At 36.4% G+C, this 14,737-nt stretch overlaps 1 protein-coding gene across 1 annotated transcript in view; it reads left to right on the top strand.

Annotated features, from left to right (window-relative positions):
* Positions 1–532: 532 nt before the first annotated feature.
* Spink5 (serine peptidase inhibitor Kazal type 5) overlaps positions 533–14,737 on the top strand; it is a 56,713-nt gene continuing 42,508 nt past the window's right edge. The window contains exons 1-4 of the mRNA XM_052742757.1: positions 533–571; positions 2,912–3,036; positions 4,710–4,785; positions 13,265–13,446. Coding sequence (XP_052598717.1) covers positions 533–571; positions 2,912–3,036; positions 4,710–4,785; positions 13,265–13,446 — 422 coding nt within the window. The remainder of the gene's footprint in view (positions 572–2,911; positions 3,037–4,709; positions 4,786–13,264; positions 13,447–14,737) is intronic.

The following is a 14,737-nucleotide window of genomic DNA, read 5'->3' on the forward strand; positions in this document are numbered from 1 at the left end:
ATAAATATCCTACAGTATTTCACTATATAGAGCCTCTATTATTTCACACAAGTTTGGCTAATAAATGAGAGTTCAATAAAACATGGCAGAGTCTTGGTTTTAGAGAACTGGACACATGTTGAAATCTCAGATCCCAGGCAATTGTTGAAAATTCTTGCATTGAATTTCTTTCATATCATTAAATTCTACTGTACTGAAAATTTTCTTGAAAACCACAGGTATATTGACATAAAAGGCAAGATGCACACAAGAAAACAGTCATCACTCTGGGAAAGTTTCCAAGAATACTCTTTGGATACTGTCCCCCAAAAGAAAACTATTCACGATGCTGGGATGTTTGCTACTCTCCTGAAAATTCATTAACTTGAGGTCTTAGTAATATAGAATCCTGTTGAATATTTTAAACATGTGCTAGAACACCATGGACTAGCACTGTCACCACCAGAAAGGAGCTTACATAGAGGCTGCGATCTGTCATCAGAGAAGGGTCATTATAAAGCCAAAACAAATTGGTTAGCGTTGTAATGCGAAAATGGGAGCAACGCCAGCTCCTGGAGGATTTGATTACAAGGTATGTGGACAGACAGAAGACAACAACATGAGCACGTGACCTGAGGTGGAGGATGCAGTGTTTTTCTGAGATGTGGAAATGGAGAGCAACTTTAGTGAAACAAAAGCAAGCTGATGGCTTGGAGTTACTCTGCAGAATCATCTCCCATGGCTCTGAGGGATGAAGGCTCAGTCTAGATGCTCCAGGGTCAATCTACTGTTCTTTGATAATCTTAGGGACACTCAGTTTTCCCCAGAGAGAAACATGTCTAGTGCTGTCCATTTCTATGGTATTTCACTGCATCCCAGGAAACTGTACTGGGGTATTGAAACCTCAGAAAACCACCAGTGATCCATCTCTGAGCACACTGAACGCTGTGAGCAAGTTTCTTAACTAACTCCCTAAACCTCTGGCTCCCGGTTTTGTTGTTGTTGATTGCTGTATTTAAAGCTGGATCTCATAAGGAATTACATCTAATTGTGACATTATGAAGTTTGACTGTCCAGTCAAAACTGCTCTGGGTTGATGCTGGTTTTTTTTATGATTTAACTATTAAAATTATTTAGAGTTTCATTCTAGTATTATCATGACTCTTTTTTTTGTAAACATGTTGCCCAACATCTACCTCATAAGAGTTGTTTTTATTGCAAAGATACTAGGCTATATAGCCTTTCTGTTATAAGGTTTTGAACGCTCTATAGAGCCATTTACAATCTAGGAAGTAAGCTTCTAAATTGGCATAAAACATCAAAGAACCAGATACCAGATCTCAAGATGGTCACTTCCCAGTCTGTTACCATAAATTGCTACTTTGTCTCTCTGAGAGATTACTGAGCAGTGATAACAGTCCAAGACGATTTAGCAGGTGACCCTTAGCAAGTCGTCCCCGTGATGGACTGGTAGCTGATACCCCTTTTAACTCCTTACTAATCATTCTGTAGGTAGTTGTAACTTCCAAACATTTAAGAAGTTGGATTAGATACAGTGGTGCCCATTAGTCTCTATGAGCTACTCAGACCAGCATCCTTCCTCTACTTTACTAATGTATTATCATATTGAATTTAACAGTAATCTCATAATGAATGATTGTTGATGGACTGAATTATTGTAAAGCTTTTGTAGAGTCCACAGATTCCTATGATCAGTTCTGTGAAAGAGGTATGTTTGATAGGTATAACTAAAGTTTTATTACTTTTCTTCTGATGGAAGCATCTAGGAGCAGGGTTTGTTTTTTCAGGAAATCTAAAGAAAGCATTAACCTTAGATTTGGCAAGTTTGATCTAAGGGTCTAGTAAACATTCCCTCTTAGTAATGAAGATAGCATTTTGAATCACTGCTCACTTCCACAGCACAAATGCACTGTTGATTTTCAAATGTACTTCAGTCTTAGGAAAGGCAAAGTGACACAGAGAGCAGGTTGTCAATCAAACATACTGAGCACAGGAATGAAAACAGATTCTCTTTATTTAAGAGACTTTTCCACTGTTCTTTAGTGTTGGCTTTAAAATTCAAAATGGTCTCCACACACCCTTTTAAATGTGGTAAATAGGGACCATTGGCATTTACCAAAAGGAAGTCCAAATCAAGAAGATCACAACATGTCTTTGAGGATGTTGCACAGGTAATAATAGTACTAGAAGTGTGCCAAAGGTTAAAATGGGATTCCAAGTACCTTAGCCTATCCTAAGCCTTTGGGAGAAGAGTCCTGAGTCTTCAGCCCCATTAGCTCTGAAGTGAGTCAGCCTCTAACACAAGGCCAATAGTGTGCCAAAGGATATGGAATTTGTTCAGAGAATGAATCATTATAGAAGCTTGTCTTCTAAATATGAAGGAACATTTTGTAAACATTTAATAACTGCTAATACTGCTATGAGAAATGCAGTATACACTTCAGAGTATATGACAGGACCCCTTGGTAGTGTCCAGTGCTTATACACTGAGTCTCAGCTTTTTAGCAATTCTCTCACATTCTAGTAGCTTTTTACTGTTGTTTCACTGTGCACTAGTATTTAATATATCAGCTTAGCTCATTATTATTGTAATAGTCAATGTCACCATAACAGTAGTAATAAAGGAACACATTTTACTAATTGAGTATTTATAACATGTCAACGATTCTGTGAGATCACTAGTGTAACCATAGAAGATCAAGGAGGATCCTTTGTCTCCATACATTTTTCTGTTTAATCAATTATATTAGATAAGTGTTTATTAGGTGAGTTTGCTGCTTTTAATGGACAAGCCAGAATCATTACTTTTGTGTTGTTTGAACTGACTGCATGGCTTTTTTTACATGGGCATAGTGCTATTAAACAATGTTATCTTATGAAGTTTTTAAATGATATAACTATATTTTTCCAGGGTGTATGTAGAAAACTTCGAGCATTGATGGAAATTAATAAGCAGTTGTGTTCTGAAGACAACGAACATATGCCAAACCCCAATGACAATAACAATGAGCTATGTGTCTTGTGCAAACGGATACTGTGAGTAAAATCTTTTGCCTTTCACTTGTTCAAATCACCAGCTAGGCTCTGAAATGATGGGGGTATGACAGTGGTCTGTTTGTAATTTTTCTTCAACTCAATTTTCTTTTCAAGCTAGAAGAGTAAACACACACGCTGAGCAGACCTTTCTGACACCTCCCATCAGATAAAACCGGATAATTGTCACCCATGCAGAAAGACTTTAATGATCACTCAATGGGATTTCAAAGGCCTTTCAGGGAGCCCCATGGGAATATCTTAACCAGCACTCTGTAGTCTTCTCAGGATGTAGTTCCACTTCGAGCTTCCTGCTTCTCAGATAAAAAGAACTTAAGACAGTCAGATTCCTGGGCCTGTTGAGACTTGATTCTGCTGTAGCTTAGAGGCTGAGAAGATTCTCTAGGAAGAAAGCAGACTTGTCTGGTGGCGGCCAGCCAGCAGAGAGATTTATGCAGAATGCATTTCGACCGGTTGAGGTGCCAAGGAGAATCTGCTGGGACTGCATGGGGGTGTGGTGGACTAAAGATCTGACGGTAGCTTTCACTGCCGTGCTCAGAAAGAATACTGGAAATTTACCAGGATGTTGCTCAATGTCTCAGCATCTATCCAGTGTCCCTTAACTTGATTTCTTTCTCATCAATGATAAACAAAAGACAGTAGAAGGTTTGAGTTATTGATTCTAAATCCTCAAAGCAGAGTATCACAATTCATTTTAGGATTCTTTTTGGATATTTTTCCTAGTGTCAGGGATTGATCTTAAGGCTTCGTGAATGCTAGGCAAGGACTATACCACTGGCATACATCTGCAGGCCCCTAATCAGTTTTTTAACAGGGATCTCGAGATCTTCCGTTTTTGAATACTGTCAAGACTTCAACACTGGTATTGAGGCAATGCTAAACTTATCCGTTTAAGACTATTATCCTATAATTGGTTTTTCAAAAGTCACGATGGTCTATGTCAAGGATTTAATGTGACATATTCAATAATATTGATATAACAAAGCACTAAAATTATGTATTACTTCTACTGAAGGGACTGAAGGATGAAGAAACACACAGGACAGGACTTAGGATGAGGGGAGGCCATGCATGTGTAACACTTTCTCACTCTTTTGAAAGCTGCATGTGAACCAGCAAGCATTTTGTTCACAACAAAGATTCCCTTTTGTCATATATGTGAAATCAAATCTATACATAGAGTAATATTCCTGATCATTTTAACAAGAATAAAATAGTTCATTACTAGAGTCACTTGTTAAATTGTTATTTTTTCACCTGTGTAATAAAATAGTTGGCTCACCAGGGAAGAAGGGGACTATGGATTGCTAGAGTTATGTTACCATTGATAATGGGCTGTTGAATTCAATGTACATAGTCTTTCAAATGTTGCAAATAATGACACAGACGGTGTTTAGAGTAGCAATATATTCATCTTGCTGCATGACATATTCAAAGTCAGGTATGTAGTTAAACAACAAGTTTCTTGCCTCTCCTTGTCCATGTTTGAGACTTCTTTTGAGCACAGAGGGGACAGCTGCACAGTCTATTTTCACTTTTGGCAGTCAGGTGGGGCTCAGGAAATAGTCAAAGCAACTGGACCATGGAAACTTTTATTCCTGTAGGTTGGCAAGCAATTTTAACTTCAAATTATGCTGTTCCTTTCTCTTTCTCAGAGAAGAAGAAGAAAAGTCCAAGACTAGCAGGGCGGGAGATTTATCAAGAGCCACCAGGGCGACTGTCCCAGCAAAGGTGAGCCTGACTGGAGTCAACCAATCAGTTTGCTTTTGAGAAGATGCTGGACTCCATTTAGAGTTATCTGTTTGTTTCCTAATTACCTGTTGTGAAGCCAACTACTTAGAAGGGAGGGAATGTGGCTTAGTCTAAGGGTGGGCTAAGTATCTGGTACAGCTTGTCCATAGGCCCAACCCATAACCCAACTCAGAAAACACTGGCAGATGCTGAGAGGTGGAGCAAGGCAGATGGTGTGAGCTTTCTGGGACTATTTCTCTTACCTCCTGCCTGTCTAGTTCCTGTAAGAATCTTTCTTGGACTACAGAGATAATTACACGTCTCAGAACTTGTATTGTCTGTGTAATATGGACAATCTGTGTATCTCTGGGTGTCATTATTTTATCAACTAAAATTTAAAAGCTAGCTATAGTGTTTAATATGTATCAGCAGGCATTTGATGCAGTCTCTTTGAATTTTCTTTTCCTGTTTTATTCCTTTCTATTTCTTGTGTATAACACCTGGAGTGTTCTCCTAATTCAACTGGACTCATTTGTGTCTATTTTGCAGGTTGAGATTCAAGTTAATATTTGCTTGAGTTAGTGTCCAATGCTTAAAAGAAAACCACGTTGTAAAATCAAAAAGGGAAAAAAAATACTAAACAGTTAAGAGGCATCACACAATCATTTCACTGGAACAATATATTTTTTAGAGAAAAAATAAAAAAAAATAAATTTAAAAATATTAACAAATAAAATAAACATTTCCACATTGATGGAAATGTCTGTCTTACAAAATCTCACAATTTTTGGATGACCAAACATAGGCTATTACCAGTTAGCCTGACAAGCACATCACTTCCAGGTCCCCTATGTTGCTTTTTCTTTAATTTCTTCCTTCTCTTCCTCCTCCTTTGGCTGTGGCCTATAATTAAAATGATCAGTCAAGGTAGACACACCCTAATTACTTGTATCATCCATGGTCTAACCCAGCTACCATCTTCCTTGGCACAGTAGCCCAGGAATGTCTGAGAACTTCTGCCTCCGTAGTAAACATAGTTGACTGAATTCTTCTTCGAGGCTCAGTCAGTTTCACTCTTAAAACAATACCAGGCTAGCCACTCAGCTAGCCAATACCTACAAATCCTTTGTCTATAATTAAAGGGACTACATTTTAAGTCATAAAAGTGAGGAGGACTCCTTATTATTTTGAAATCTGAGTTACTCTTTTGACATAAGACCACTCTGTAATTTCCTTTCTTCTATTCCTATGTCTCCTTGTTTAGGACTTTGGTCAACCCTTGTTGTTCAAAAATATAAAACACAAGTAAATGAGAACAAAATAAGCATAAGACACACACACACACACACACACACACACACACACACACACACACACACACCAGTCTTAACAAATCTATTTAAATGCTACAAGCTGCAGAAAACATGAAATAGGAATTCAGCTGACTATGGCAAAAGCTATTACCAGGAAGAGTCAAATACTCTTATAGAGGGAAGCCAAAACTCAAGGAGTATTGTTGATACTGGATTTTGACTATATTAGCTGTGTCATACAGTGAATTTCTTGTGTGCTGTTGTAGCTTTCTCATTTGATTCTTTTCCCAAGAACTTCTAACAATGTGTTTGATCATTTACTGGGCACAACTTCCCCTATGCTTCTGGAGTATTTTAGGTAACATTCCCCAGCTGTGTTTATTCTTCATTAGCAAATATCTTGCCAGGGCCATTCTCCAGACAAAAGTATTTCATCTGAGATATTTCTCCTACATCCAAGGACAGACAGCAGATAGATAAGCATTAGCTCATCTCACCCACAGATAAGAGAAAATAATCACTAACAATTAAATCCTTAACTCCTTACCTTCAATCTGGTTTATTAACACAAGACCTTAATTTAAGAGATTTACCACTTACTATTCTTGGATGGTGTTTTGGACATCTGCTAGTTATTGAGTAAAAGCAACTATCTCCCACTGACCCAAGGAGACTGCTGACCAGGCCAGGCAGATGATAGGTGTCAAGGTTCATTTCCTGTGCAAATTAATCCTCCCGCTTTTATTTCAGCACAGGTGTTATTCCTAGTTCTAAAGATTCTCCCCTTAGCAATTAACTCAGAGCAAAAGTGCTTTTACTAACCAAATACTACATATTGTGATGCAGTTTGCCTAGCAACCAAATAAACTTCTCCCACCCTACCAGAAAGTGGAGCAGCCAAGAAAGCTGGGACAAATATGGCGCCAAAGAATAAAAGGCAGTTTTACTTTATTAATGACTTATACTGACATAAACTCCTAACCTATTTACCCAGTCACTTCTAAGATTATAGTCTGAGCACATAAATTCCTTTTTAGAATCCCTAATTGATTTTAGCCCTTAGTTGACCTTACCAGAGAACTCCCATTAGTCACTCCCCTTTTTAGGTTGTAAAAGAAAGCCTGACAATCACTGCCTGGTGTAAACTCTTATCTGCCTTTATAACCCTGAAAGAATTCAAGCCTTGTGACCTTGCCTTGGCCAGAGAATTGCTGATTGTATGTGTATATAAACTGGAAACTTCAGAGACTTGAGGGAGAACGAAGATGGAAAGAACTAAGAACAATGAGAGAACTAAGATAGAATAATGAGAGAACAGCAGAAGAAGAAACAGAGAGGAGCTAAGGGAGAGAACAGAAAAGACACTGTGTAGAGGGAATTGACTTAGAAGAATAAAGTGAGTAGACTAAAGAGCTCAGTGTGCTTAGATTCATTTGATAGCCCTCAGATTAGACTCCCACCCATTTGTAGTGTCTTCCGCCAGACTCTGGGAGCATTCTCCTCAGGGCAGGTACATGGGGAGAATTAGATATTTAAAGACTACTACTGCTTGAATGTTTACACCTGTAGAATGAAATTTACTAAAATATAAGTGGGAATCTTAAAATATAAAATGATGGAATTCTGTCTGCTATGTTAATTCTCTTAGTTTGATGATTGCGATGACTTTTTTTCTTAGCAATTGATAATGCAATCTGGTAAATTATAGTTTAACTATTTCTTTCAGTATTAGTTAATTCTTCATTTCTCTTTCATTCCTTACGTTACTGGCAAGGATTTTGGGTTAAACACCTGAAAACTGGATGATACTAAATATTAAACCACTTCATCTTTCCTCATATTAAAGGGAACACCTCTACAGTTTTAGCTACTAACTAAATTTTTTTTCTGGGGCGGGGGTTAGTATGAATTTTATCAACTTTCAGAAAGCTATATTGATTCACAATCTGCTGAATATGTGTGTTGGTCATTATCAAATGCTTTTCCATAATTGTTAAAATAATTTTAGATTTTAATATAATAATCTTAGAGATTTCTTGTTGTGAGACTATTGTTTTGAGCTATATCACAGTTAATCAGAATAAATTTTTATGTACTTTTGGATAGTAATACTTCATAGATTTTGCAATTTTGTATATAAGGCAAAGGGGCCATATATTTTTGTTTTTAATTATTCTTATCAAATTTGGAATCAATACTTAAAAATATCCTATATGGTGAGACTTCAGGCTATGTAGAAATCAGAAAATTTCTTCCAAATGAGATATAAGCTAGAAAAAATTAATCAAACATCTCTTTAGTGCTCTGAAAAATTATCTACAGTCTATGCCATTGTTCTGGAGACTGCTGCACTTAGAAAAGTGAGAAGAGTGATTCTTTGGCTTAGCAATAAACCATCTCTTTTCCTTACCAGTTACTATTGAGGCTCTATGCCAGGATAGCCCTGGCATTGGCAGCTGCAAAGCACTCTTAAAAGGGAATATCATGGAACTGCACCACCCAGACATGTTTTGGTGGATGTGATGGTCTCCACCAGGACCAAGGAGGATGTTCCTGGGGTTACAGTCCTGCTTGGGGGAAGAAGTGCCTCAGGCTTCAAAGTCTAGAGAAGGTCCTGATACTTCACCCCCCAGTGAACCCTAAATTTATGCAAAATCTCAGAAGACAAAGCACTCAAGTGAAAACGCAATGTGAAGCTGACCCCTTGCTCAAAACTCCCTCTGCAGAAGGTAGCAGTCGTTTTAGGCAGAGATATTCAACCATACACTATGTCAACTCAATGGTTGACCATTAAGCTCCAAAATCATTAGGGATTTAAAAAAAAAAAAGGAAGCCAGGCTTGCAAATAACAGCTACCTGTATTTTCTTAGCAGATATATCAGCTACCACAAATCATGTGAAGGAAGATTTCAGAAATTTAATATAATCAAAGTAAAAAAAAGTAGAACAAAAGTAAACTTTAGAGGAGAACTAAGAATTGTGTCTCTGTAGTATATTCTATACTGTGGACAGTTTTAAAAGTAGGAAGGATGAAAATGAAGAATATAAGTTTAATATATAGGTGAAATATCAATATAAAATGTCTCTGAGTATATACAATTGTTCAATTTGACAGAAAAAATATATTTGGAGTAGTCATTTAAAAATGCACACAAAATATTGACGCAATCATGTTGTAACTTTAAAGGAAAGAATAAGAAGAAAGACAAATTATTTTTAAAAATATAAATGTTAATATTCTTGGACTTACCTGAAAAAATATGAAAGCAGATTTATTATAGTATATATTATATCATATGTTATATATCATATTTAATATGTAGTATATTATATATAACATATATTATATGTATTATTCATACAATTTATTTCATTAAAAAAGCAGATTTATTATTGAATTATAAAGAAATAAAATTAGTGGACACACAGGGAGAAAACTGCTTACAAAATGGAAAGACTTGCAGGTTTTCTGGAACAAGAGCTGTGTAATAGGAATGCCAGACAAAAACAAAGAAAGTAAAAAAGAGTAGAGGGAAAAACCATGTAAAAGATGCTGAAAGGGGGCTTGTAAAATCTAGTAGCTTACATATTAACTGCGTGTATATACAGGTTCCCTGATGGAGAACAGCTATCAAAAACATCTGCCGTCATGTTTAGTGATCAGAGAATAAACAGTTTGTCCTTGAAATTAACGAGAGAAAATAGCAGTTTATTCTTTTTGTTTTTAGTCAACATTGAACTGGAGCTTCTAGTCATTGTTAGATATATTTATTTAAATAAATACATAGACTTCATGGGAGAATCCATGACAGCCAGCCAGACCGCCTCCAAGAATATAGAAAGCATTCAACATTATGTAAAACCCTGTAACAATGCAGGATTTTTTTTTCTTTTGTTCTTTCTCTGTTGTAGAATGTTATTTGAAGGTGTGTTACTTTTGTTTATATTGCATTTGTTTAACTCTGTGAAGCTGTGATACTGTGTCTGTCTAAAACACCTGATGGTCTAATAAAGAACTGAACAGCCAATAAAAAAAAAATCAAAAATAAATAAATGAATGAATAAATAAATAAATAGTTCTTGTAAAGGAAACAACATATCTACAATTGCAGAATTGTAATATGATATATGTGCATGTAAATTACTAAGTTCACCCAAAAGAAAAACCATTAGAGCTAGTAAATGTGTACAGAATTGTTTCAGTGTACAAGCTCAGTTGTAAAAGGCAACTGTAGTTCTATGCACTAGCAATGAATAATTCAAGAATTAAAATAATTCATTTAATTAACCAGAACATAAAATGCATAATAATAAGTGTGTGGTTCACACTACAAAGCATTGCAAAGAGTAATGAAAGATTTAACAGTCATGTACCATATGTTCAGGAACTATGAGAATCCACAAGATCATAAAGAGCTGTCTAGGGACCTCATAGGCCTCCCAGCATCACAGCTCAATGTTATATTCACATGTTTGTAGTGATACTGGCTTAAACAAACCTACTGCGCTGTCCGTCATGTAAAACTGTACTGTGTGCAAGTGTGTGGACTTCACAACAGGTGTTAGGTAAATGTTGCTAGTTTGCATACTTAATATGCTTTACTTTTCCTAATTATTTTAGAGGTACTTCTACTTACAAAAACAATTTAGTTTAAAAGAGTGGCATGTGATATAAGCCAGAGTCATACATTCCTGTGTCTCTTGATTACATCATCTTATTGGTTTGATTTAATCTTTTGTTGTTCTGCTCATAATGGCCCTGGAATCAGTAGTGGGGTGTGTGTGTGTGTGTGTGTGTGTGTGTGTGTGTGTGTGTGTGTGTGTTTGCGCGCACACACCTGTGTATGTGTTATATAGTTTAATCAAGGTGAGTAGTAGACCATACTATATGTTTTTGTGATTATATCTCTGATGTTCTTACAATGATAAAAATCACTTAAACAATGTAATTCTCAGTACATGCTCCCATAATTAAATGATGCATTGTTATAAACTTTGAAGGTGAAATAATCCATTCTTCTCATTATTTGGAAAAGTCAATATTTTCAAGATACTAATTTTTAAAAAATCTACAAATTCAACATATATCATATCAAAATATAGCCATGATTATTTTTACATGAATATTATACAGTTTGATCAAGCTTCTGGTGAATGGTTTGCTAGGGCAAGGAATAAGAGCAAAAGCTGAAAGTTCTGGAACCTGGCCCAGTTTGCTGCCTTTCTTCCCGGTCAGGATCCATCTGTGAACGCTCAGTAATTGTCAGCATTAGGAAGAGGTGTTTTCTGTAGGTTGTGATTCACCAACCTTGGAGTCTAGAGGGTGAGGAAGTGGAGTAACAAATGCCTGCACCTGTTCTCTCACCTCCCAGCTGGCCTTTTGATTCACCCTGTCATCCCCAGACAACACCTGTGACCTAGTATGCTGCCCTTGCTTTTTCTGAGGAAGGGCCATGGCCACAATGGTCCCATGTCAAGTCACTTTGATCCACAATTTCCTATGGATGTTTCTACGTCTTCTACAAATGACATCTTAAAGAAAGTCAATGGCTCACCTGTCTTTTCCTTCTGTTACAGCCACTTTCTTCTCTGCTTGAACAGCACAATCACCAGCTCCCACAAATCTCTGCCCTTTCCTGCTCTTCCCCCAACTCTCTAAGGGTTGGCTCCTTCTCACTTATGTCATTCCACCACAAAAATAATCCTTTTAGAAAGATGTTTCTGGAACAATGACATTTTAGTGAAGTGTATGATAGCTGTGCTACTGTCTTTGGCTTATTTTTGTAGCACTTACCATGATATAAAACTGTTGTTGATAATGTTGTGATTTTCCTGTTTGTATAAACCCCTCAGAACAGTATTCTAACTCGGCTTACAATGCAATCTCACAAAATAATAGACTACCCAAAGTCTTATAAATATGTAATAAATTTTCTAGTATAAATGAGAAAATAAATGAATGAAATGACATATATGTGACTTTATTTCCATTCTGTAACTATTGTGAAACAACATGGTACAGCTAGTGGGATCATGCTGTAGTTTTTCTTACCACTTTAATCTTTTTCCCTCTAGAATGCTCCAATCTGACCCTCTAACTGATAAATTCACTATAATTGCATACATTCTACTTTTTTACATCTGCACTATGTAAATCATCACTGGCATACATCGTATGTTCCATATACAGTATTGAAAACTTTAAAGGCAGCAAAATTTGATTTTCAATGTGATATTGACAGTTAAAAGGATTTGGTTTTAGATGGAAGTTAAACTCAAATCTCACTGCATATTTTGTGTTAGCTTATTTCGCAATAATTCTTTCCAAATCATGTTTCATAATTATTTCTTTGATCCTTACCATAAATGTAGAATGTGGGCTGGGTGTGCATTCCCATTTTTCACATGAAGAAAGTGAGGTTCCAAGAGGTAAAGTGAGTGGGAAGCAGATCAGAAGTTGGAAGACTTGTCTTCGGGTACTGCCAGGCATGGTAGCTTTCTCACCATACAGGTTTGTCCATAAGCATATGCCATGCTATTACAACAGTGACCTGGAGATTTCTGTCATCATCCTTGAAGGATGTTTAGTCCTCTTTCCGTGGTTGTGAGTAGACAAAGCATTTTAAATAACAACAAGATCAAAAACCATTTTGCATTCAGATCGTTCTAATTACTATGCCTACATTAAAAACTTAAATATCGCTGTGGCATCAACAGTTGGTAAAATTATACCCATTTTGTAAATGAGAACACATCAGTACAGACCGGTTAAATTACCTGCAGAGATCACACAGTGGTAGCAGTAGAATTGGGAAGCTGGAAATCTGGCTTAATCACTATCCTAATGTATCATAATGGAACATTTTCTCTAGTTTATAATTTCAGAGGGTTTCTATGTCCATTATCTGCTGGGGCTCATTATCACTCTGTGGAGGCTACAGGCAGAATTTGGCTGCTACACAGTGTGCTCAATTTCATTAATGAGGGCTTGGCCTATCTCACTCAGACAGCAGGTGGCTGAAACCATATTCAAATCTTTTCTTTTCAAATCTAACCCTATCTCTGCCTTCACACTACAGTTCATTGTCCATGATTTTATTAGCTGGTGGATCTCTACAATTATCTTTTCTGCAGTGAGTTAGGTTCTGGGTTTATCATACTAATCTATTTATGTGTCTAAGGAGTATTCTGACTTTTTGACATTCTTGTGTCTCTTGCAGTTGAATTGTGAAGAATTCAAGCAAGGAAGAAAAGATGGGGATTTTGCCTGTACCTCTGATGCTTCTGCAGTTTGTGGCACAGATGGGAAAACATACCGCAACAGATGTGAGCTGTGTGCCCAGAATGAGTGAGTAATCTATGAAACAGACAAGATGTCTGTGCAGTTGCATGACATGTTCTCCTCTGTATTATTTGTAATTCATTTGCTATAAATTAATCTCCAATAGACTGTGTGCATAGCTTCTTTTCCTACTCTTTCAGGGAAATGTGTATAGTAAAACATTTTATATCTTACAGAGTACAGTTGTTTTGGCAATTACCACAGTCTCTGTGAAGTAAACAAAACATGCAGATACAAATGCATACACATAAATAGATGCTACACATATATATGCTATGCATATCTATCTTCCCTCATCTATCAATCTGTTATTCTCTGATTATATTCTTTTATGTGTAGAGTGTCATCATCATCAAATAACATTTAAATAATCAAGAAATAAAAATATCATATAGTATGTAATTGGAAGTTTGAATATTGAACTTTTTGCCAAATAGATATCATATCTTACTGGCCTACATTATCCCCTGTGTTCTTCCTCCACCCTCAGTGCTTGCTATGGTTATTAATTTTCTTTACCAATAAGATGCACACCTGCTTTGCAGCCTTTTTTTATGACCTCAGACTTCAATGAACTGCTCTTTTGTTTCTGGAAACACAATAACCAATGTTCAAGAAGGCTAACAGGGCAATCGCTTTGAGATTCTGAGTGTTTTGTTCCTTCTTATAAAACTCTCAGCAAAACAAAACTGCAGTTAGCCCTTCTGATCTATTCATGATTGTATTTGCAGACTGGTCTCAGCAGTCACCAAGAGTGAATATACAGAAATACAAAACCCAGGGCCAGTGCAGGTGGTCACCAAGCATGACAACCCGCATTCCATCCCTGAGACACACATGGCAGAAGAGAGAATTAACTCTAGTAGGTTATACTCTGGCCTACACTTGCATGATGTAGCAAGAACACCCACACCCTACCTCTCACACTGAAAAAAAAATAAATTGACAAATAAAGCAATATAATTTTAAAATAGAAAAGCTAAATAGGCAAATAAAGAACATTCCACTTTTTCATAAGGTATGCATCTTATGATACTACTTTAAACATACTGAACATTTAATTCTTACTATATTGTAAGTGAGAGTTCCTAGCTTAAATTTTTAAATCTCTGATCCATGTGATATCTTCTCCCAGAATACCATATGACTCATTGTATTGCTTCTTGCTCTGACTTCACATAATATTCCAGGTTACTTTGAATACTTTCTATCAGCCTTCATATCTTGAAAAAATCTGTTTTTCCAACTATCCTTTCATTTTTAATTTTGTTCTGAGATTTGTGTTTTTATTGTTATA

Source organism: Peromyscus californicus, unplaced genomic scaffold (assembly GCF_007827085.1).
Source record: "Peromyscus californicus insignis strain IS unplaced genomic scaffold, ASM782708v3 Scaffold_17__1_contigs__length_78620276, whole genome shotgun sequence".
NCBI lineage: Eukaryota > Metazoa > Chordata > Mammalia > Rodentia > Cricetidae > Peromyscus > Peromyscus californicus.